General features: G+C 33.9%; 1 protein-coding gene across 1 annotated transcript in view; it reads left to right on the top strand.

Moving 5' to 3' along the window:
• SUN3 (Sad1 and UNC84 domain containing 3) overlaps positions 1-24,169 on the top strand; it is a 39,764-nt gene extending 15,595 nt beyond the window's left edge. Inside the window, 6 exon segments of the mRNA XM_074282730.1 lie at positions 8,275-8,359; positions 10,003-10,118; positions 11,751-11,918; positions 23,242-23,296; positions 23,299-23,333; positions 23,870-24,169. Of these exon segments, the coding sequence (XP_074138831.1) occupies positions 8,275-8,359; positions 10,003-10,118; positions 11,751-11,918; positions 23,242-23,296; positions 23,299-23,333; positions 23,870-24,001 (591 nt within the window). The 3' untranslated portion in view covers positions 24,002-24,169.
• Positions 24,170-26,439: the final 2,270 nt, after the last annotated feature.

The raw sequence follows: 26,439 nt of genomic DNA, 5'->3' as shown, positions 1-26,439 counted from the left end.
ATATATATATATATATATATATATATATATATATATATATATATATATATATATATATATATATATAATATGTATATATGTATATATATATGTATATATGTATATATATACATATTTATACAGTTATCTTGCTGCACAAAAAAAAATTTGTAAGAAAGAAGGTAAAAATAACCTGAGAAGAAAAAACAAAAATGCAAGCAAACAATAACAGAGTGGAAATGCTATGTGGGGGTCCATACTCATTTCTCAGTGTTCTTTCTCTGGATGTAGTTGGTTCTGTTCATTACTGATCAATTGGAACTGATTTGGATCCTCTCATTGTTGAAGATAACCATGTCCATCAGAACTGATAATCATATAGTATTGTTGTTGAAGTTTATAATGATCTCCTGGTTCTGCTCATTTCACTTAGTATCAGTTCATGTAAATCTCTCCAAGCCTCTCTATATTCATCGTGCTGGTCATTTCTTACAGAACAATAATATTCCATAACATTTATATACCATAATTTATTTAGCCATTCTCCAATTGGTGGGCATCCATTCAATTTACAATTTCTAAACACTATGAAAAGGGCTGCCACAAACATTTTTGTACATACGGGTCCTTTTCCCTTCTTCAATATATCTTTGGGATATAAGTCCAGTAGTGACACTGCTGGATCAAAGGATATGCAGAGTTTGATAATTTTTTGAGTATAGTTCCAAATTGCTCTCCAGAATGGTTGGTCCATTCACAACTCCACCAACAGTCCATCAGTGTCCCAGTTTTTCCACATTCTCTCCAACATTTGTTGACTGTCATCTTAGCCAATCTGAGAGTTGTGTAGTGGTATCTCAGAGTTGTCTTAATTTGCATTTCTTTGATCAATAATGATTTGGAACACCTTTTCATATGACTAGAAATAGTTTCAATTTATTCAACCAAAAATTGACTGTTCATATCCTTTGACCATTTATCAATTGGAGAATGGCTTGATTTCTTAAAGAGTCAATTGTCTATGTATTTTGGAAATGAGGCCTTTATCAGAACCTTTAGCTGTAAAAATGTTTTTTCCAGTTTGTTGCTTCCTCTCTAATCCTGTCTCTGTTAGTTTTGTTTGCACAAAAGCAAAATTTCCTATTTTGTGAATAATGACCTCTAGTTCTTTGGTCATAAATTTCTTTCTCCTCCATAGATCTGAGAGGTAAACTATCCTATGTTCTTCTAATTTATTTATAGACTCATTCTTTATGACTAGAACAGGAACGCATTTTGATTTTATCTTGGTGTATGGTGTTAAGTGTGTGGGTCAATGCCTAGTTTCTGCTATATACTAATTTCCAATTTTCCCAGCAGTTTTGGTCAAATAATGAATTCTTATCCCAAAAGTTGGGGTCTCTGGGTTTTTCAAATACTAGATTGCTATAGTTATTTACTATTTTATCCTGTGAACCTAACCTATTCCACTGATCAACCAGTCTATTTTTTAGTCAATACCAAATGGTTTTTGTGACTGCTGCGTTGTTATATAGTTTTAGATCTGATACAGCTAGGCCACCTTCATTTGATTTTTTTTTTTCATTAGTTCTCTTGAAATTCTTGACCTTTTGTTCTTCCAGATGAATTTAGTTATTTTTTCTAGGTCAGTAAGATAGTTTCTTGGGAGTCTGATTGTATAGTGCTAAATAAATAGATTAGTTTAGGTAGTATTGTCATCTTTATTATATTTGCTTGACCTATCCAAGAACACTTAATATTTTTCCAATTGTGTAGATCTGACTTTATTTGTGTGGAAAGTGTTTTGTAGTTTTCCTCATATAGTTCCTGACTTTCCCTTGGCAGATAAGATTCCCAAATATTTTATACTATCAGCAGTTATTTTAAATGGAATTGCTCTTTGTATTTCTTGCTGTTGGATTTTGTTAGTGATGTATAAAAATGCTGAGGATTTATGTGGATTTATTTTGTATTCTGAAACTTTGCTAAAGTTGTGGATTATTTCTGATAACTTTTTAGTAGAATCTCTGGGGTTCTCTAAATATACCATCATATCATTTGCAAAGAGTGATAATTTGGTTTCCTCATTAACTACTCTTAATTCCTTTAATCTCTTTTTCATCTCTTATTGCTGAAGGTAGCATTTCTAATACAATATTGAATAGTAATGGTGATAGTGGGCAACCTTGTTTCACCCCTGATCTTACTGGGAAAGGTTCCAGTTTATCCCCATTACATATGATGTTTGCTGATCGTTTTAAATAGATTTTACTCACTATTTTAAGGAAAAGTCTATTTATTCCTATACTCTCTAATGTTTTTAATAGGAATGGGTGTTGGATTTTATCAAAAGCTTTTTCTGCATCTATTGAGATGATCATATGGTTTCTGTTAATTTGGTTATTGATATAGTCAATTATGCTAATAGTTTTTCTAATATTGAACCAGCCCTGCAATTCCTGGTATAAATCCTACTTGGTCATGTTGTATTATCCTGGAGATGATTTTCTGAAATCTTTTTTCTAATATTTTATTTAAGATTTTTGCATCAATGTTCATTTCATTAGGGAGATGGTCTATAATTTTCTTTCTCTGTTTTCATCCTACTTGGTTTAGGTATCAGTACCATGTCTGTGTCATAAAAGGAATTTGGTAAGACTTCTTCATTCCTTATCTTTTCAAATAGTTTATATAGCATTGGGGTTAATTGTTCCTTAAATGTTTGGTAGAATTCACATGTAAATCTGTCTGGTCCTGGGGATTTTTTCTTAGGGAGTTGATTAATAGCTTGTTCTATTTATTTTTCTAAAACGGGACTATTTAACCAATTTTCTTCTTCCTCTGTTAATCTGGGCAACCTATATTTTTGAATATATTCATCCATTTCATTTAAGTTCTCAAATTTATTGGCATAAAGTTGGGCAAAGTAATTTTTACTCTAATTTCCTCTTCATTAGTGGAAAGTTCTCCCTTTTCATTTTTAAGACTAACAATTTGATTTTCCTCTTTCCTTTATTATACATATATAATTTTTATATATGTTTAATATTATAAATATACATAATATATTTATAATACATATAATATATAAATATATTATTATATTTCCAAATTACACATTTACTCTTTAAGTATACCCATAGCAGAAAAACCATTCTCAAGGTTCTTTTTACCTTTTTAGGCTGCTCTTGAGTCCTGTATTTGGAGGTCAAATTTTTTGTTTAGCTCTCGTTTTTTCATCAGAAATAAATTGAATTCACCTATTTCATTGAATATCCATCTTTTTTTCCTGGGGGAAAAAAATGCTCAATTTGGCTGGATAAGTTCTTCTTGGCTGCATTCCAAATTTCCTTGCCTTTCAGAATATCAGATTCCAGGCCCTTCTATCCTTTAATGTGGATACTGCCAGATCCTGAGTGATCCTTATTGTGGCTCCTCGGTATTTGAATTATTTTTTTCTGGCTGCTTGTTGTATTTTTTCCTTGGTCTGATAGTTCTGGAATTTAGCCACAATATTCCTTGGAGTTTTAATTTTGGGATCTCTTTTAGTAGGTGACCGATGAATTTTTTCAATGGCTATTTTACCTTCTGATTCTATGACATCTAGGCAGTTCTCTTTGATGATTTCCTGAAAAATAGTGTCTAGGCTCTTTTTTTATCCTGATTTTCAGGGAATCCATTAATCCTTTGATTATCTCTCCTAGATCTATTTTCCAGGTCGGTTGTTTTCCTAAGTAGGTATTTAACATTTTTTTCTATTTTTTCATTTTTTTGATTTTTGCTTGATTGATTTTTGGTGTCTCCTTGATTCATTCATTTCCATTTGTTCAATTATGATTTTTAATGGATTCTTTTTTCAGTTACTTTTTAATTTCTTTTTATATTTGTCCAATTGAGTTTTTAAATGAGTTGTTTTGTTCTATGAAATTTTTTTCCATTTCATCAAATTTTTTTATAAGGAAATATTTTCTTTTTCCAAGTCACAAATGCTGTTTTCCTGGGAGTTGTTTATCTTTTCCAATTCTGTTTTTCAGGGAGTTTTTTTCTTTTTTCAGTCTATTTTTTAATGAGTTGTTGGGCCTTATCCTGACCTCTTGCAAAGCTTTCCTTTCCTTTCCCCATTTTTCTTCTAATTCTCTTTTAAGATCCTTTTTAATTTCTTTTATGTGTTGGGGACCAGATCATATATACCTTTGGATTTTCATCTAGAGACACACTGTTTCTAGTCTCTTCAGGGTTTGAAATCTGCTTTCTTTCAGTATAGAAGGTATTTATAGTTAGAGCCCACTTTGCCTTTTTGTTAATTTAAAAAAAGAAAAAAAGAAAAACAAACAAAAATGCTTTGGTCTGCTTATGGGGGGCAGTAGGATATTTCCAACCTGTCTCTACAGACAACAGGAAATGGCAGTGAAGGGGCAGTGGGACAGCACCCACTGGCTGCCCTGGGATTAGTAATTGTGCTGAAAATCAGCAGTAGTGGAAAGGCAATGTCTGTGCTGGGAATAGCAACTACAGATGTGCTTGGATCATGCTGAGTCACACTGGGTGTTGGGTGGATTTGGACAAGTCCTGAGAGACTCTAGCATTTTGAGGTTATGGTTGCTGCCAGGGCAGAGTAACCAACACTATGGTAAAATTCTGCCTGCAAATTTTCAGGCAGCAAAGACCACACTCTGCCTCCCTCAGATCTGTTCACCATGAACCATTTTCTGTGCTCTCTCTGCCTATCTGCCTGAGTCTGCACCTGGCCTAGCTCTGTTCAGTTCCCCCACACAAGCAAAAACAAACTTGTTCTAGTGAATTTCGAGATTATTTTTGGTTGATAATATGTTTTTCTCCCAATATTCATGGGTTCTGACAGTTAAGCACTTATTCAGAGGATGAATTTCATTAAAATATTTTGAGGGTAAAGGAAAGCTCAGAAAGACACATGTGTCCTCTCCACCATCTTAGCTCTGCCTCCCCCCAATTTTTTGTTTTTAATACAGATAAAAGAACTAACAATTTAAAGCTAGCAGTCTTTTACTAGCTCCATTTTCTAAGCTAAAGAGACATTTGTCAATAGAGAAAATTTTTGAATTAAACAAGCCTTTTCTTTAGCAACCCTGATTCATTCCTTCTCCAAAATATACAATAATTTCATCCTGGATACCTACAACTCATAGTTTCCTTCCTTCTTGTCCTTCCCCCATTCTTTTTCCACATTTCACCCAGGAATATAATCACCCAGCAATTCTACATGCTTATTTCATTTATACTCTTAACAATGCAAACTGATAAACTAATTTCCTACAGCATCAATGACTATCTAAAGATGAATTCATTATGCCTTCCCAAAGATAGTAGTATTTAAATAATGAACAATGGAAAGCTAATGTCTCAACTTACAAAAATGAATAATTTCATAATGGTAGAAGTGTAGGCATCATGCCAGCCTAAAGTAAGAAAATTGTTTTAGTGTCTCTTACATTTTTTCAATATTTATTCAGGGTACAATGAAAGAATCATACAGAGAATCTTATGGTAAGATTGGTAAGATTCTAAAAATTAATCAGTTCTATAGGTAAATAAAGCATAGAAAGATGTTAAGATGGACTTAATGCAGTGCATCTTTCTCTCTCTTTTTTTAAGATATTGAATTGGATCACTGAGCAAGGAAGATTAATGATAAACTATTTGGCTTCTAGATTAGTACTCATGGAACCTTCAGAATTGAATGAATCAGTGATTTAGCCATTCAGACAACTGGAAATCCTCGTATAGGCTCATCATTCAGGTCTAGATTTATTTTCATGCCACATGCAAACAATGAAATAATGACAGCCAAATGAAAATGAAAGAAGCCTGCTACCTTCTCTTCCTAGCTCCCATCTTGTTAGTAAAAAATTTAAGATTTTTTAAAATGTCAGAAATGATGGAAATTCAGAGCTGGAAAAGATTATTAGAAAGCAATTTGTCCAATACACTTGATTTTACAGATAAGGAACTAAATAGAGACCCAGAAGTTTCTTCAAAGTGACATGGCCAATTGTGGCCTTAAAATTTTAAATCCTTGACTCCCAGTAAACTCAGTTCTCCATTGAAAAAAATCAAGCATTGATTTTATATTTTTTTCATTCTGAAATTTTTTGTCCTGTAACCACCTAAGTAATGGTTCTTTGTTTCTAAACTTAGCTCAAGAATTCAATTGCTCTGTAAGGAACCTAGTTCTCCTGTTAATCGCTGCTCTATTCTTGATTTAATGACATCTGTTATGAGGGATGCAGGTGGACACCAAAAGTATATCTTAAAACCGCCAAGCTATCCTTTAAGGATGTCTGCTATCTAAAGCAGTCTGGCACACTTGCACTTTTAACATTGAAGTTGTATTTAAACAGAGAATACTTAGTAACAGGAGGGAAAGAGGAATTGTTGCTAGATTCCCAACTTCAGGCCAATCATGTTGTTATCCTTGCCTCAACTATGTAACCAATCATGTTATCTTTAATCACATCATATTACCTATCCTGTTCTGTTTTTTTGTTATAAAAAATGAATTGTCTTCATCTCAGTTTTTTTTTTCTTAAATTGAAGCAAACAATTGACTATTATTGGTTTGGAACCCTATTAATAAACTGTTGTCTTGATCAAAGACAATATCCTTCAGTCTACCTCTGGGGTAGACTTTCCACTCATGATACCATAACCTTGTGTCTCTCACAAAATCCTTTCTATTAGTTTTTTTAAAATAACATTTTATTTTATCTTAATTACATGTAAAACAATTTTTAATATTTGTTGGGGGGTTTTAAAGTTTTGAGTTCTAAATTCTATTTTTCCCTCTTTCTCCTTCTCCTTCCTGAGAATGTTAAGCATTTTGATGTTGTACATGAGAAATCATGTAAAACATTTCCATCTTAATTATTTTTTGCAAGAAGATTCAATCAAGAAAGAAAGAAGAATAAAAGAAGGAAGGAAGGAAAGAAAGAAGGGAGGGAAGGAGAGAGGGAGGAAAAAAAGAAATGGAAAGAGAATATGCTTTAGTTTGTATTCAGATATCAATTTTTGGAGAGCATTTTTTTTTTTAGCATTTTTTCAATCATGAGTCCTTGGGATTGTTTTACTATTGCTGAGAATAGCTAAATCATTCATAGTTTTTCATCATAAATTATTGCTTGTTACTGTGTACAATGTTCTCCTCATTCTGCTCACGTCACTTTGTATCAGTTCATATAAGTCTTTCCAGGTTTTTCTGAAATCGTCTTGCTTGTCATTTTTATAGCACAATAATATTCTATTATGCCACAACTTCTTTAGCAGTTCCCCTATTGATAGGCATCCTCTCAATTTCCAGTTCTTGACCGCTACAAAAAGCTGCCATAGTTTTTTATACAAATAGATTATTTTCCTTTTTTAATATCTTTAGGATATAGACCTTTAGCAAGTGGTATTGCTGGATGAAAGGGTATGCATAATTTTATAGTCCTTTAGGAATAGTTCCACATTGTTTTCCAGAATGGTTGGATCAATTCTCAACTTAACCAACAATATGTTAGCATCCTAGTTTTCCCACATTCCTTCCAACATTTATCATTTTCTTTTAAAATATTAGTTCTTTGAAAAAAATAGCAATTTGTAAAACTATCCTAATCAGAGCAAAGAGAATTTATGTCAGAGATACCCTCCTTTCATTTTGTTAACTAAAAATATTCAAGGTAATAACAATATGAAGGTGAAAATATAAATTTATTTTAAAAACAAAAGTGTTACTATCAAAATAATAATATTATTACATGATAATCTTAACCTTGATAAATAACTGTTAGTAGTAATACTAATAATATGATGGTGATAGTTTATATGAATATAGTATATTACAAATTTACAGAATTTTCATTGTAATCTGATAAGATAGGTAAAATACTCATTTTTACAGATAGGAAACTGATTCCCAAAAAGGTGAAGCCATTTGCTCCATGGTCACATAGTTTAGCAAGACCAGAGCCAGTACTCAAATCTTGGTCTTCTGACTCCCAAGTCTAATACTCTTTCAATTGCATCATAATGCTTCTCTCAATAATAATGGCATTAGAAAATAATATCCTCAGTCCTAGAAAATTAATGCTAAACAGAGATCTAGAAGACACTAAAACACTTAAACTTTTCTAAATACAAAAGTATATAAGGAGTTTGATTTAATAAACATTTAAACCCAAAACATTGTTTTGAACCCCTCCCCATCAGGGTGATAAAATTCAATGTGATAAAGTAAAAAAAGTCCTGTATGTTAATTGTAAATCATTCATTTCCTCACAGGAAATGATGCCCTTGGTGAATTATGTCCTTAAAAAGTTAAGGGAGGATCAAGTCCAGATGGCTGACTATGCCCTCAAATCTGCAGGTGAGTTATATAATAAAATAAAACTCAAGACAAGAGAATTGAATGCAAATTTGTGTGTTGTTTCCACATCTATACATAGTATTTCAGTACTTCTCACTAAGTAAAAACAAACCCATGACTTTTTACCTGGTAGTTTAAGAGGGAACATAAGAATGAATATGAACTACATGGCAAAAGACAGAAAGATGAGTAGTTTTTGTTTTGTTTTCTCTTTGAAAGAACTGTGTAGAATGGACACCTCTATGTTTTAAATCAGTCAGGATCCTCCTCTCTCTCCCCTAAAACTCTCTACCATTACCAGCAGTTGGGAATGCAAAAACAAAAATAGTCAGAACAAATTTCCACATTGACTGTGACCAAAAAACAAAACAAAACAAAAGTCATTCTGAGTCCTGAGCTTTTTACATCTCTAAGAGGAAGGTAACACATTTCATTATAATTTCTTTATAATGCTGCTTTTAAGCTGATAGAGTTCAGTAGAATATTCCATCACATTTATAGACCATGCTTTGTTCATCCATTTTCCAACTCATAGGGGACTTTCTCAGATTTCTATTCTTTATACCTTAAAAAGAGTTATATAAATATTTTTGTATATTCTTAATTGTTTTGCTTAAGACTAATAATCTCTCCTTATCAAAACTAATCAATGTGGTTCCATCATCACTGAGTAGCTGAGATGCACCATAGGTCTTTGGTCCATAAATAACCTTAAAGGCTTCATAAAATCACTTTAGATTATTACTTGCAACATAAAACAATTTTAAGTGCTAATTACACATATATGGCAATATTATGCAAAAACTTATGAACTATGGTCTAAGTACCCTTCAGTAAAACTGATCCCTTTACTGAAGGGAAATTGAGAACAGAAAAAAGGTACATTGCTTATATAGCACCACTATTTTCATTCAGTTGACAAAAGGATGGATGGATTTATATGTTAGAAGAAAACCTGCAAATCTCTTAAGACTCCAAGATATGAACTTTTGATAAATTTGAGAAATCAAAGACATAAAATGAGGTTTAACAATCTGAAACTTAGTTGAGTAGAGGGTTTTCTAAAGTCTTACTCTGATCCTCACATAGATCTTAAGAAAATTGCTTAGTTTTTCTTCAATTTCCTTTTCTCAGTGAGCTACCTTTAAAACTGTTTTCCTATTTTCAAATGAAAGATACAACCATCAATAAAGTCATATAAAAATTATTATTGCAATTCTTTTTTCTTTATCTTGAGGTAGCTTGCCATTTGTTTCATCAACTGCAAAATTTTAAGAATCTTCATATTTAGAACTATCTCTTCTTAGCAGTTATAACAGGAATTTTTCATAAGTCAACCAGTTACTAATATGCATAGCTACATTTTAATTATCTCATTTTCAAGCTTTAGAACTGGACAGAGAATTAAATTAGATGGGATTAAAACTTTTTCATATAGTTATTTAAAAGAGCTGTGATTTCATGGGTATACAGATAATCCCTTCACCAAAGCTGATGACAAGTCTTTCATTAAAATTTGCAATTTTCTGAGAAAAAAAAAAAACAACTATTACATTACTTAATTTCTTTATTAACATTTTCCTATCATTTTTAGAATTGTACTAATCTATTTCTGTTTCCATCTTCTTGGTTTCTAATTTCAGGTGCCTCCATTGTTGAAGCAGGAACTTCTGAGAGTTACAAAAATGATAAAGCAAAATTATATTGGCATGGGATAGGATTCTTAAGTTATGAAATGCCTCCTGATGTTATTCTTCAGGTAAAATCAAAATCAAATATGTTATTCTTCATTTTCCTGAATTTCCTGATTATAGAATTTTCAGGGCTTATAAAGCTGAATAAGAGAAAATACTCTATAATCACTCCTTTTCTGGAGGCCTGATATAATGCCCCTACCTTTTTGGGTTAAGAGATCATAGGATTTAGAGCTTGAAATAATCTTACAGATCAGATCATTCTTATAGGCACAACTTTTCTAAACTTCCCCAGCCACTAATTTATTTTCATTTCTGGAAACAATCTCAATATTTAGTTCTCTCAGGATATCACTTAAAATCTTTTTCCATTAAAAAAAAAACCAATATTGAGTCAAGCTCATTTTAAAAACATTTTAATTCCCAGTTATCCCTACAGGTTCCTCATAAAATGACAGTTAAACTGTTTAATCCCAGATTCCTGTACCTCTTAAAGATACAGTAATTCTATTTATAGTCTCTGTGAAGGAGGCTATTGAAGTTGATATTATACTTATATAAATATTTTTATCTTACCAGTCTGCAATCAATCCTAAAGGTTTTCATCCTTACTTCATTCCTTTCATACCTTAGTTCTATTTTAGGCCATCACCCTGCATTGGCTATGTTCTTTTTTCCCTAACTCACTCTTGGTGAACAAACTCAACTTTACAATATTCTTCATTCTTGAATCTCTTACCCTGTGATTATGCCTTCCCAAACCCCCACATTGCTCCTCCCATCTTCACTTTATTTGCTCACTTCATTTCTGTTTATATGCTCCTAAATAGATTATAAAATTTCATTGACTATATATTCCACTATAAATTCACACAATATAATCTCAGTTGTACCCTCACTATAATAAAGCAGGGGTTCTATTTCTCTCCAGTCTATTTGCTATCCCACTCACAAACATAATTAATATAACTGGGCTAAGAATTAAAGCAGTCAAATGGAATAAGGATTTGGTATCTCAGATATTAAAACAATTCTCCTAAATCAATATATTTGATGGTAAATTAGTCCATTTTTTTGTCCCAATTCGCACCTAGCCTTAGTCATTGAAGGGACATTGTGTCAGACAAACTGAGGCCTGGGAAAGACCTTAATTTAGAAAGCCCACGGTCATCCACTGCATCCCAAGCCATTGCCAGTCATTTATGATTCTGGAGGAGAGAGATTGACACTGCCATTTCTGCCTCTTTAAGTCCAGTTCATGCACAGGTCAAGATATTACCCTGGAAGGACAAACAACAATCTGAGGGAAGTGCTTTAGCCCTCCTTAGAGATAACATGATGTGATATTTCCTCAAAAAGACTGAATTTGTCACTGCCATGATGGCATCACTTCATTCTACTCACTTTGCAAAATCTACTTATGTTCTACTTCCTCCATGAAGCCTTTCCTACTACATTCTTATTTCTCTATTCTCTAAACAACTACAACATTTAGAACATAGTTAGTTATTTAAATACATCTTTTATTTCTTATTAATTGTGTCTTCCTCACTAGAATGTAAACTCCTTGATGACAGGAATCTCCTCTTATATTTCTTTTGTATATTTTGTAATATTCATCTTGAGTGTCCTGTAACAGTTACTAAGATTGTTTTAGAAAGAGGTGAAAGGATATTAATTTTATTTTATTTTTTTAGCCTGATGTCCATCCTGGGAAATGCTGGGCATTTCCAGGTTCTAAGGGTCATACTATAATCAAACTTGCCAGAAAGATCATACCAACAGCAGTTACAATGGAGCACATCTCAGAGAAGATTTCTCCCTCTGGAAATACCCACAGTGCTCCCAAGAACTTTTCTGTTTTTGTAAGTACTTTTCTACATATAAAGTTCAAAGTACTTTAAAAAAAAAAAAGAGGAACAATGATGAAATGTACATGGGATCTGTAAGTACTAGATTATGTAAAGATACTTTAATTTATTCAGTAAATCACTGTCACAGTTCCTGAGACACTTAATACAAATTGACTTATTGATTTACTGTTTTGGGTATTATACAACATATGCTCCCAACAAATACCAAAAAAACTTGTACAGTCTATGAATAAAGTTTATCAACAACAGAAGGGAAGGGGAGGATGTGAACTTATACTTTTAAATTTGTCAGTATGATGCAAATATTGTCTATTGCATTGCACCTCATGATGTGATCTTATTTATACTATTGTAGTGTTTTTTGGTCTGCATTCTTCATTTGGCATCACTTCACCCAAGTTTACCTAAATTTTTTGAATTCTGTATTTTTGTCATTCCTTATTATGTAATGATTTTCTATTACATTCATATACCTTATTATTAATCCATTCTGTAGTTGAGCATGTCTTCTGCTTTTATGTTTTCAAGGTCATAAATAATGTTGCTACAGATATTTTTGGAAACAAATGTCTTCTCTGTGACTAGTAATGTCCCTCCCAGCAAAGGGCTTTTTGAGTCAGAGGTTATGAACAATTTGATAACTTTTTCTTGTATAATATAAAATTGTTTCTCAAGATAGTTGAACCAATTCACATTTTTACTAGTAATAAATAAGCTTTCCTTTATTCAAATATCTCCCCATACAATGAGTTTTCCAATCTTTTAACAAATAACTTCATATTTTTTCCTTTATATTTTTATTTATTTTAAATTTAATTTGGGAAAAGAAAAAAATATTGCCATGTTCACAGTAGAGGATTCAAAATATAAAGCAATGAATTTCAATTTCGAGAAACCTTATATAGTAGATTTTATACATTGTATTTAGAGTCTTTCATCTTTGCTGCCTTATAGATTTTCTTTTGTTCTCTACTGTGTACTTTTTACGTTATAATTTTTTTTCTTCTTCTCCCTCTTCCCTAAGAAGGCTACAATTAAGTTTGGATATGTTTACATGTAGTTATAGATTGTGATATATACACATATATAGACACATTTGTGTACACACATATGCATAGATATCTATACTCATACATACATATGAATATATATACATTCATATGCATCTATGTAAAACTATACTATACTTGTTTATACTGTTTGTCTGAAGGTAGATACCATCTTCCTTCATAAGCCCAAGTCTTCCCATATTTTTCTAATTCCATCACCTCATCACGTTCTACACTATAGCAATATTCTTATATTGTCTAGTTGCTTTAAATAGTCTATAACAATATTTATGAATATAGCTAATGTATAGTGTAGTTTCCCTATTTTTCTCTTTTGATTAAATCTAGTTTAGTTTTAATTTTATCTGAAATCATAATTACTACTGCTGCTTTTTAATAATGTAATAAGTTCTCCTGATCTTTTTTTAATGTTCTTGTATATCTCTTATTTCCTGTCTCTCCTCACTTCTCTACTTTATTTCTACCTGCTATCTAGTCTTCCTATTACTTAACCTATCCCCCCTTCAAGGATCTTGCTTTCTTATCCTCACCCCAAAATTTGCACATCCTATTCCATCACCCTCTTTATTTCTTAATAAATTTAGAAGACTTTTATTCCCTTCCAAATGTGTGTCATTCTCTCTTTAACCCACATCTGATGTGAGTAGGGTTCCCTCTAAAAATTTCTCCCTTATCCTTTCCCCCATCCCTTACCCTCTTATTTCTTTCTGAATTTAGAAGACTTCTTTCTATACCCTTATATAGATATGTTAACCATTATATAGATACCCCTCTTGAACCCATTCTTGATGAGAGTAGTTTCAGAATTAGCAGCTCTCCTTTTCCACCTAATTCTTCTATGTTAGATTTTTCTCCTACTTCATTTGTATGAGATAATTACTCTTTTATCTTTTTCTATATGGTTTTGATTTTTTAGAATCACAGAATATTCAATTCTACCCCAATCTTTCTTTTAAACTTCCTAATTACTAATAACAATCTTAAACATATGTTAGGATTACTAAGTGAGAACTCGGGTTGTCTGGATGGTGACAAGGTGAGAATTCAGGTTTTCTGGACAATTACAAGGTGAGAACAGTTCTTTAAGGAACTTCAAGAGCAAGTGAGAAAACATCCAGGCAAGATTTATATCTTGCATGTCCACTCACATAGTGGACTTCCAGGTCCCATTTTTGATGGAAATTCAAAGGCAGATAGCCTTCTAACCATGTTAGCCAGTAGTCCTTTATTTCAGGAAGCACAAGAATCTCATTCTAAATATCATCAGGCTGCTCGAGCTTTACGTTTACAATTTGGAATCACAAGAGAGGAAGCTAGGAGCATAGTAAAAAGCTGTACAGCTTGTCTTCCTTTCCATGCTCCTACACTCCCTCCAGGGAAGAATCCTCGTGGTTTGAGACCCAATGAAATCTGGCAAATGGATGTGACCCATTATAAATCTTTTGGTCGTCTATCTTTTATCCATGTAGTGGTAGACACCTTTTCAGGATTCACATTTGCAATGCCAGCAGCAAAAGAGACAGCCCGAGTGGTCACTGAATTCCTTATACAGGCTTTTGCAATTATGGGTGTGCCACAAGCAATAAAAACAGACAATGGACCTGCATATACGTCCAAACATTTTACACACTTTTGTGCACAGTATAAGATTTTACATACCACGGGCATACCCTTTAATCCTCAAGGGCAGGCAATAGTAGAGAGAAGAAACAGAGATATTAAGACACTCCTCCAAAAACAAAAGAAAGGGGGAGCCACAGGTAGCCCTAGGGAACTTCTAAATTTAGTTCTCTATACCATTAATTTTCTAATTTTTGACAAAGATGCACTGGCTCCAGCAGACAGGTTTTATAACCCACCAGAAGGGCAGTGTCCAGTGAGAGCATCTCCACTGTCCTTAGATAATCGCCAGGTGATGTGGAGAGATCCAGAAAGTGGTGAATGGAAGGGACCAGATAGGTTAACTGTAACGAGCTGTCGTCTCCAGAAGCTGCTGGATCGCTCTCTGGGAAGAGATCTGCTGTGTCTACTCAAATCTCTCCAACAGATTCTTCTTCCTGTAACGAACCGTTGTCTCCAGGCAGTTGCTGTTAACTCTTGTCCAAAGAAGTGACTTCCCTTCCTGCAGAGAGCCCCGTCAAGCCTGATGCAATTCAGAGTCTTTCTCTTGAATCCTGGCTCTGAATCTCCTCCAGCTCTTATCCTTCTCCAGGCCGATCTGCTGTCTGCGCCCATTGCTGTCTCTTTTTATCCTCCCAGAGAATGGGCGTGGGATAATGCAAGGGCTTCTGGGAAGAACCACCCCAGCCAATGAGCTTTCCCCCTCTATCAAGTCAACCTGAGTTCTCACCTTGTAATTGTCCAGAAAACCTGAATTCTCACCTTGTCACCATCCAGACAACCTCAGTTCTCACCTAGTAATCCCAACATCTCCTCCTTTCTTTTGATTTAGAACATAGGACAGTCATGACCTTGAAACATAAATCCATCAATATGGGAAGTATTACAGATAATTACATAAATTACATAAGCACATAGTAACATAGTAACATAACACATGCTAGAAGTATATAACATAATCATAATCATAAATTGAAAATTTATAAATGTCCATAAGTCCATTGTCCATTATTCTCATCTTGTGTGAGGAAGTCCAATGATTCCTGCTGGTTTTTAAGTTCTTTAACAGTCTTCTTATTATCCATGCTCTTTCAGTGTCAGATGTTTCTTAGATCTTCTCCTTTATTTTGAGGTCTTTCTCTTTTTCTGTCTCTCTCTGATGGACAAGGCGAATATGACTTGTTGGCACCCATCTGATTCCTTCTCCTGCTGAAGAAATACAAGCAAACCCTCTCCCCCAGGCAGTTAACCTATCTAATTTCCTTCTATTTACCACTTTCTAAATCTCTTCTCATCATCTGACAATTACATTGGAGTTGTTTGCACTGGGCACAGCCCTGTTGGTTTAAAAGGCCTGTATTCTCCCCAAGTGTAATCCATTTTTGCAATCTGATTGCCTTTTGACTGACTTATCAGGTAATCCCTTTCTACCATGTGATTGCTTCTCTGCTGATTGATTAAATCAGAGTCCTGGCCTTCTAAAGGCTCTTTAGGTGTAACATCAGCTGCCATCATGCCCCAAGTCTTTTTTGCCTGGGGCCCTGGACCTGGGCCCCTCATCCCATTTCCCTGAATTATTCTACACTCTGATGCCCAATGGAGTCCTCTGTTGCATTTTGGACATGGGGTTTTAGGTCTTCTCTCACCCTGTCTTTTCACTGTATCTCCATATCTACACTGAGCTCTTAGATGCCCAATTTTTCCACATTGAAAACATCGCCGAGTTTCTCTAGAAGGCCCTTGCCAGGAGGGACCCTGTCTTTCCACATTCATCATTGTCCGGGTGTAAAAAGCATTTGTTCCCACTGTAGCACAGCGTCTTATGATCTCCTCTAAAGGAGCATCTTTGTCTAATCCCCATATAATTCTTTTGCAAATCTCATTGGCATTTTCCTTAGCCAGATGTCTGGTCATTATTTCTGTAGCTGAATTTTCTCCAATAGTTCTTTTGACAGCAGTTTGCAAACGTCCCACAAAATCTGCAAAAGGTTCATTGGGACCTTGCTGTATTTTAATGAAAGCCTCTCCACGATCTTTCTGTCCAGGAAGGACACCCCAAGCTTTTATTGCAGCCTTAGCAATTTGTTCATATATTGTCATGGTATAATTAATCTGTTCCGAATTCTCTCCATACTGACCTTCACCAGCTAAGTGCTCAAAAGTGAATTGTGTGTTAACTCCTATTTCCAAATTGCATCTGACTTGAATTTTACATAATTCATGAAATTCCGCAAGCCATAATAAATTTTCTCCAGGTTCCAGACATGTCCTTGCTATGGATTTCCAATCATTCGGGGTTAGGACTTCATAAGACAATCCATCTAGTAACATTTTGACATAAGCTGATGTAGCCCCATAAAGGGTACAACCTTTTTTCAAATCCTTAATTTTATTCAAATCTAAAGGTGCATATCTTCTCCTTTTTTTACCTACAGAGTCAATCTCTTCAATCACAGGATATGCATGTATAAAATCACTTATATCCTGTCCTTCTCTCTTAGCTTTAACCAATGCTTTTTCTAATCTTGTCATAGGCTTAGGCTGCTTCACAGGAGATTCTGTTTGAGTTTCTGTCTCTTCCCCTCCTCCTTCTTCCTCCACCTCTGAAGGGTTAATTGAGGGAGGAGATGGGAGGTGCTCCTGTTGCTGTTGCTCAGAATTGTACTTAACTTCATTGTTATCTGATTCATCCTTTTCACCTAGTTTAGTTGACACCTCCCCATTTTGCTCATTCATCTCTTCCTTTAGAATAACATTTTTTAAAGCCATTTGGATTAAATTGTAGGTATGAATTGTATCTTTGGAAACTGAGTTTGATCTGGAACCAAAGGGCAAAATGTCACAAAGGCAATTGTACTGTTCACCTAATTGCTCTCCTACTAATTTCCACTCATCTGGATCCAATTCTTCTTCCAGAGAAAAAGAAGGACATATGACCTTCACAGTTCTTAAAAGTTCAGTAATCTCCTCTAAAATTATAATCAATCCTTGGCTTTTCATAACCTTGATGATGCTCTCTAAACATTTTCCTTGAACAGAAGGTGTTTGCCCCATTTCACTATAAGAGATTCCTGGTTTAGCCCTTAACAAGTTAAGTTCCTTATTTATCTATTAGCACGCTCACTTAATCTTTAACAAAGTTTCCTCGTTACTCACGGTTCTGGGTCAGAGAGACTGAGATCTAGATTGGAAGCTTTTCCACTGGAATCAGGACTGTGTCTGTCCCTGTTCGGGCGCCAAATTGCGAAGGTCTGGTCTAGCTCTTCTTGTCAGGATAAGCAAATGTCCTTGCCCCACGTGTGGACACCAAATGTAGCGAGCTGTCGTCTCCAGAAGCTGCTGGATCGCTCTCTGGGAAGAGATCTGCTGTGTCTACTCAAATCTCTCCAACAGATTCTTCTTCCTGTAACGAACCGTTGTCTCCAGGCAGTTGCTGTTAACTCTTGTCCAAAGAAGTGACTTCCCTTCCTGCAGAGAGCCCCGTCAAGCCTGATGCAATTCAGAGTCTTTCTCTTGAATCCTGGCTCTGAATCTCCTCCAGCTCTTATCCTTCTCCAGGCCGATCTGCTGTCTGCGCCCATTGCTGTCTCTTTTTATCCTCCCAGAGAATGGGCGTGGGATAATGCAAGGGCTTCTGGGAAGAACCACCCCAGCCAATGAGCTTTCCCCCTCTATCAAGTCAACCTGAGTTCTCACCTTGTAATTGTCCAGAAAACCTGAATTCTCACCTTGTCACCATCCAGACAACCTCAGTTCTCACCTAGTAATCCCAACAGTTAACTGCCTGGGAGAGAGGGTTTGCTTGTATTTCTTCAGCAGGAGAAGGAATCAGATGGGTGCCAACGAGTCATATTCGCCTTGTCCATCAGAGAGAGACAGAAAAAGAGAAAGATCTCAAAATAAAGGAGAAGATCTAAGAAACATCTGACACTGAAAGAGCATGGATAATAAGAAGACTGTTAAAGAACTTTAAAAACCAGCAGGAATCATTAGACTTCCTCACACAAGATGAGACTAATGGACAATGGACTTATGAACATTTATAAATTTTCAATTTATGATTATGTTATATACTTCTAGCATGTGTTACGTTACTATGTTACTATGTGCTTATGTAATTTATGTAATTATCTGTAATACTTCCCATATTGATGGATTTATGTTTCAAGGTCATTTATGTAATTATCTGTAATACTTCCCATATTGATGGATTTATGTTTCAAGGTCATGACTGTCCTATGTTCTAAATCAAAAGAAAGGGGGAGATGTTAGGATTACTAAGTGAGAACTCGGGTTGTCTGGATGGTGACAAGGTGAGAATTCAGGTTTTCTGGACAATTACAAGGTGAGAACTCAGGTTGACTTGATAGAGGGGGCAAGCTCATTGGCTGGGGTGGTTCTTCCCAGAAGCCCTTGCATTATCCCACGCCCATTCTCTGGGAGGATAAAAAGAGACAGCACTGGGCGCAGAGAGCAGATCGGCCTGGAGAAGGATAAGAGCTGGAGGAGATTCAGAGCCAGGATTCAAGAAGAAAGACTCTCTGCATTACATCAGGCCTGACGGGGCTCTCTGCAGGAAGGGAAGTCACTTCTAAGGACAAGAGTTAACAGCAACTGCCTGGGGACAACGGTTCACTACTGGAAGAAGAATCTGTCTTAAAGATTTGAGTAGACACAGCAGATCTCTTCCCAGAGAGCGATCCGGCAGCTTCTGGAGACGACAGCTCGTTACAAACATACAGTTTACATTTCCACATATAAAACATAAATACTTCTTCTCTGTGGCCAGTAAAGCCCTTCCAAGTAAACAGCTCCAGTCTTCATATTGAGTCCCTTGTAATTAGACTTTGATGCTTACCTTATTTTTCTTTTGGATCTCAGATATATATATATATATCAGATTTTCTATTAAGTTCAGCATTTTTTGCAACAAAATCTTGTAAGTCTTGTAATTCATTGATTATCCTTTTTTTTCATTCAGGGTTATCCTTAACTTTTCTATGTATGATATTTTTGGCTGCAAAACTAGTTCTTTACTCTTTGATATATAGCATTCCAAGGCCTGTGGCCTTTTAATGTAGTTGCTACTAGATCTTACGTGATTCTAATTGTTGCTTTGGCGTGTTTGAATTATCTTTTTTTTCTAGCTCATAATATTTTCTTCTTGACTTGGAGGTTTTGTAATTTGGCTATGATGTTCTGTAGGTTTTGTAGTATCTCTTTCAGGTAGAGATTGGTGGAATTTTCCTATTTCTACTTCCCCTTTTTTCTGTGACACTTCAAGACAATTTTCTTTAATCATTTCTTGTATTGTTGTATCAAGATTTTTTTTTTTCATGTAGTCCTATTGTTTTTGTTTTTTCTTCTTGATCTGTTCTCCAGATCAGCTGTTTTTCTTTTTTTGTTTTCGCTAAGGCAATTGGGGTTAAGTGACTTGCCCAGGGTCACACAGGTAGGAAGTGGTAAGTGTCTGAGATCCAATTTGAACTCAGGTCCTCCTGACTTCAGGACTGGTGCTCAATCCACCAACTTCCCTTCAGCTATTTTTTTTTTTAATTTTAGGCTGGGGTTAAGTGACTTGCCCAGGGGACTCAGCTAGGAAGTGTTAAGTGTCTGAAGCCAGATTTGAACTTGGGTCCTCCTGAATTCAAGGCTGGTGCTCTATCCACTGCGCCACCTAGATGCCCCTCAGCTATTTTTCTTATGAGATATCTCACATTCTCTTCTATTTTTTCATTCTTTATATTTTATTTTATTATTTCTTGGTCTCTTATAAAAAGAGATTCCTTTTGCCCAGTTTACAAGGAATCATTTTCTTAAGATTCTGGATCTCTTTTTCTAATTGATTTAACTTTCTTTTCATAATCTATTTTTTTCTCAATCTCTCTCATTTGATTATTTTAAAGTCTTAAATTCTTCTATTACATCTTTTTGGACAGGTGATTATTTGACTTTCCTTTTGGAGATAGGAAAGGTTTTTTGTTTTTGTTTTTTTGCTTCAGTATCATCCTCTGAAGACAAATGGAAGTCTCCTCTTTTCCACAATAACTTTCTATGGTTAGGTTCTTTCTTCTTTGCCTTCTCATTAAAAAAAAATTATAGCAGCTTGTTTATATAGAGATGGTACCTCTGAGCTTCAGGTTCTCCTTCAGTTCTCCACTCTGGTTGAAACCAAAAATTTAGCCATCCTCTAAGTGTCTGCAGCCAGCAGCATCCCTGCCCCACTGTATCTGTATTCACCTGGTTGTGGCTGGGCCTGACATCCCTTATCAACAGAGGTTACCTGGAAATTCTCCATCTCAGACTCCTGACTCCCCACACTGTCTGTGAGGGAGGAGGAAATTCTTGTGGCTACAGCAAAGACTACCTCCCAAAACAGCTAGCCCCAAGGCTCACTACTTGCTGTTTCAGCCGAACTAGTCTGGAGGTGTTTACATTTCACAGGGTTCAAACCTCTGTTGTGATATCTTTCTTGTGATCTTCTCCATTTATCCCAGAAACACCACTCTTCTGCCCCAATTCTTATTTATTTTTACCACTGTGTTCACCTTGAGAGGCTATTTTGTCTTGTTCGTGGAGGAGATTTAGAGAGCTTGGAATTGTCTCACCTACTCTGACATCTTCCAGAATCCTCTCTCAAATCATATTTTAACAACAGAATATATTACTTAAAAGAGTCCTCAGTTCATTTAAATTCAAATTAACAAACATTTATTGATTATGGTACACAAAGCCCTGAGTTAAGACACCAGAAAGTTACTGCCCAAATGGCATGTACTATCTGGAGCAGGGCATATAAAACACATATAATTAAAAATAAGACATAAGTATATAATAGATCCTGACTTCTTAAACAGTAGGTATTATAACTGAATGGGGAGGGGTAACAAAATTATGATTATCAGTAAATTATTGATTTGTATACCTATTTTATGTATTTGGGAGTCACATAAAACTTTTCTTGGGCAAAAAGGGGTCATAAGTGAAAAAAAGTTTAAAAAGCTATATATTAGAGCAGCAAAGTAGTCCATGAAGTCCAAAATGGAAAAAGGTATTAGTAATTGAGAAAGTCATGGAAGGCTTGATAAAGCAGTTTTTATTTGAATTGAGCTCTGAAATATGGGTAGGAGTTTATGAGGGATAGTGGCAGAAAGAGCATTCACACATAGAATAACATATGGAAAAATAAAGAGATGGGAAATTATAAGTAAGCATAAATTGTAACAGTGAACCCTCTAGGCAGAGAATGTCTAGAGTAAGGTCATCAAGATGTTGAATCACTTGAAGGAAATTTTTAATCTGGAGAAAAGACAATGGAGGGTGATAAAATAATTGTATTCAGGTATTTGAAAGGCTGTCATTTAGAAAAAGGATTTGACTTTTTCTGTTTAGTTCAGGAGTGATGTATATGAGTTGTGAAAGGGGCAAATTTAGACATGGTATTGGGAAAAACTATGAAACAAGTTATCCAGAAGTAGAATGGTTTGCCTTGGGAGCTCATTTCTTTATGGGAACTCTTCAAGTTGAAATCTGATCACATATTTGTTGGCTATATAGTGAAGAATTTTTTTTTTCATTTGTGGATTGTAATAGCGGCTTAAGTTCTTTTCCAACTCCAAAATTCTGTCATTTTAAGAAATGCGTTATGTCAGGCCTGCCTTTATTATATGTATTATAAGTTTTGTGATACATTACTTTATTATGGTAAAATAATTTAATTGTAATAATTAAGTATTTCTTATCAAATGTGATCAATTCAAATAACACACTTATCCTTTTGTGTAATGAATTAGGTACAAAATATTAAATTTTGGAATAATAATAAAAAAACACTTTTTTTCTTTTATAAACTAATATTTACCTTTAAGTTCTGGGAAGAGAAAGAAGCATGAAAGAAAATATATAAAATGCATGGTCATTTTCCTTCAGCTGACATGGGATTACATGTACACTAGAGAAATATATTTGTGTACTGTGTAATTCCTGGAGCCCTAGAGTAGGAATACAAGCTTTACATTTTAGAAAGCATAGCAAGTAATAAGATTGATTAAGTAATCTGAGATTTAAGTCAGAAATAAAATATTTTTATGTCATGATACTAACACAGATTTAAGGTCATATGCTATTTCCTATAAGCAAAATGCTTTCAGATATTCACATGAAAAATATAGTCTGCCTAGTGAAAATAGTTACTGCCATTGTTACTGCCAGAAGTGATGTTCTCATTGCTTTTTGTCCTTACAATTTTCACTTGTCTCAGGAACTATGAATAAGTGTTAAGTATTCTCTCCTTTCTTTGTTATTTCATATTATCTATACTTCTCTTAGGCAATTATCATATTCATTTTTATATTTTGATAAAAATCTATCTTCTGTGCTATAGTGAAAACTACTTAAACTCAAAAGTATGCCTTATTTAACTTTAATTCCCTTATACCACTTAGCATAGTATCTAGCACATGGTACTTGACAAACTTTTAATTTGAATCTAATACATCTAATTTGGTACTATCTTCCCAATAAATTTTTAGAGAATTTTTGCTACTTTGAACACAAAAGTTTGATCCTTTAGTGAAATCAATCTTTCACATAGTCTCTAATCTTCATGTCTTTTATGTTTTCAGGGACTCAGAGATGAATGTAAAGGAGAAGAAATCTTCTTAGGTCAGTTTATGTATAACAAAAAGGGACCACTGTTCAAACATTTCAGCTCCAGGTAATGAGAGACCTGGGAAAAGATAATTAGATGAAAATATGTTTCTTTCCTGGGAAGGATTTGTTTGGATTTAATTCTTTAAAAAGACTATAAGAATAGGAAGTACATAATGAAATGCAGAAGTCATATCAAACCTTGTAAATAAGGTTTCAAAAATGTGATAGTAAAATAAACATCATAGATTCATTGTAATAATTAGGAAATTTTTAGAAAATTCAAGCAAAATTGAACATATATATATATATATATAATATATACTTGAATGTGTGTGTATAAAATCTATTAAGGAGAATTATAGGGAAAAAATCTGACTTTTTATATTCTATTCCTTTTCTGCTTGACATATATGATCTGGGTGGGAATGTACATAGGGTAAGGAACATCTCTTCAGTTCTCTGTAGTTCATTGTTTCCATCAGTGAAATGATGATTAAAAATATTTATGTCATAAAAGATTGTTTAATTCACAATTCATATTATTTGAAATAAATTTGCCTATAAAATATTGATTAGGATTTATACTTTCCTTTTTTTCAGAATGGAGTTTCTGAATCCTTTCCATATGTGAAGCTGAAAATTTTGAAGAACTGGGGCCACCCTAAATATACATGTTTATATCGATTCAGAGTCCATGGCAAACCAGGAAATGATGCCTTAGAAGTCCTTTAAAAAGAGCAAGGGACTAACTATGGTGATGTAAAATGGCAGCCAAAGCCCTCTAGAATCAAATAAATGGGATGAAAGCTTCAAAGAGAAGACTTCACACTTGCATAAAATAAGAAAAGTTGGTTTTCTACAATTAGTGAATGTTGCTTATAAAAAATGTTTGGAAATTAACTTCAATCAGTTTTCTTGTGTTTTTTTTTTTTTTTTTTTTTTTTTTTTTTTTTTTTTTAATGCTCAAATACTACTTCCCCCCCCCCACCCTGCTTTCCCTACTTCATTTGGAGCTGTGTAAGGCATGAGTTTTGGACTGATATCAGGAAGTTCTGTGTTTGAATACCCATTTTGACATTTACTATGTATTCATAAGTAAGCCAGTTAACCTATTTGATCTTTTTGACTTCTACATCTATATTTTCATGTTTGTTTTTTACCAAAACTGTGATTTCATAGATGTAAGGAATTCTCATCTCCACCAATGCTGATCTGAATTGTTCTCTATAGCTTAATGTTAGCTAATTCTAAATTGCTAAATCTAGCAAGGCTTTGACATGTAGAATAGGGATAATAACATTGACCATGTCTAAATTTTAGAATAAAATATAGCTTTATAAATAATAAACTGTAGAAGAACCTCCTGTAGAGGTTTTCTCTCATTCAATCATTCTCATTTTATAGAAATGGAAATTGAGGTTCAGAAATGAGAATAACATAAGTGGAATAAGCAGGATTCATATTCGGATCTTCTGAATTCTGAGTCTAGTGCTGTTTCTATCATGTTGTAATTCCTGTAACAACAACAATAACAACAGCAACACTATCCTCAAAAACTAAACTATCATCTATATCATAGGTGACACGGTTACTGGCTGGCCCTACTTGAAATTTTAATGATGATTAGCTTGATACAGAGGAGAGTAGAGCAATTGGTACTTCTCCTCATTCTAGTAATATAAGAAAGCAAGTTACATCAGAAACAATAATATCCCACCCTGAAAATGCTGTAAGACAGACTGTGATGATAACTAAATAGATTAATCATAAAAGCACAAGAAATTAAATGGATAGAAAACATGAATACTTTATTATGTGCCAGTACAATAATATGACAAAAAGAAAGCATTGTAACATTTATATTGCTGTTAATTATCTGGAAAGCCTTTGATATAATTCCATAGTCATCACTTAGCCATGTATTGCAATATATAAAATAGACCCAAATAAAGTGAGAACACTAGAACATTTAATGTCTACATGGAAACATGTATTTTAATATAAAAATACTAACAATACAATTAATACAAATTGTGACATTTTTAGGAAGAGAGTTTAAATTATTATAATTTTGCTAGCTTTAAATCCATTATTAATCTATCTGAAATACAACTAGGCCTAGTTTCCAAATTAAAGACCAACTTGAACCAAACATCAATCTATATGGCTTCATCAAAAAGCATATTAAACAACTCTTTCACCTCATGAAATCTTCCTCCAATAAAATCCAAAAATCACATACTCAAGAGTATTGAAGTCTTAATGTACATCATTTATGTACATGAATTTAGATATTATATTAAACCAATGATAATGATAAAAGGTGATTCTACAAATACTTTATTTTAAGCAATACACACCAAACATAATACACTAAAAAAGAAGGCTTAGAGCTGAATACACTAAAAGATAATGGCTTCTTGAAATCACAACTGAATGGAAAGAACATGTTTAAAACAATACCCATGCAATACCAATGTCAATGTATAATTTTGGATCTACAGAATCATATCACCACATATTTGGAAAGTATACTATCAAAAACTCTTACAGTATTAATGAAACATAGGCATCCTTACTCTAAATCAGTTATAAAAAGATTAGCACTTCCTTAAAATATGGAAGAAGACTGATTCACATTTTTAAAGCAAATGATAAAAAAAATTGATGTTCAGAATAAGCAAAAAATATTTCACTGAGAAACAGTAAAAGATGATAACTGGTATGTACATAGAATGGAATATCTCAGATCCAAAAATAGAATCAAAATTATCTCCATGAACACCATCCACATGGACTTAATTATGTCAATAAAGATATTAAACAAATGACTGAATTATGCAAATTTGTGGTAATCTAGAAATTTAAAGTGGTAATTCAGGACCAGGTCAACACCATCAGAAATTACTAAAGAATTATCCTTGTAGTTCAAATCTGGTTTCAGACACTTAACACTTCCTAGCTGTGTGACCCTGGGCAAGTCACTTAAATCCAACTGCCTAAGGGGGGGTGGGGAAGAATTGTCCTTATGAACATATCAGCACAGTTTTAAATTTTTGATATCTAATAAGAGATGTGACATATTAGCTAAAATGATACATCAGAAATATGCTATCTTTCTTAAACTGACAATAAATATCCATTCTATAAATCATGAACATGCAGATTTT

Source organism: Sminthopsis crassicaudata, chromosome 1 (assembly GCF_048593235.1).
Source record: "Sminthopsis crassicaudata isolate SCR6 chromosome 1, ASM4859323v1, whole genome shotgun sequence".
Taxonomy (NCBI): Eukaryota; Metazoa; Chordata; class Mammalia; order Dasyuromorphia; family Dasyuridae; genus Sminthopsis; species Sminthopsis crassicaudata.
The sequence above is the reverse complement of the archived record's forward strand: the minus strand, read 5'-3'. Positions and strand labels throughout refer to the sequence as shown.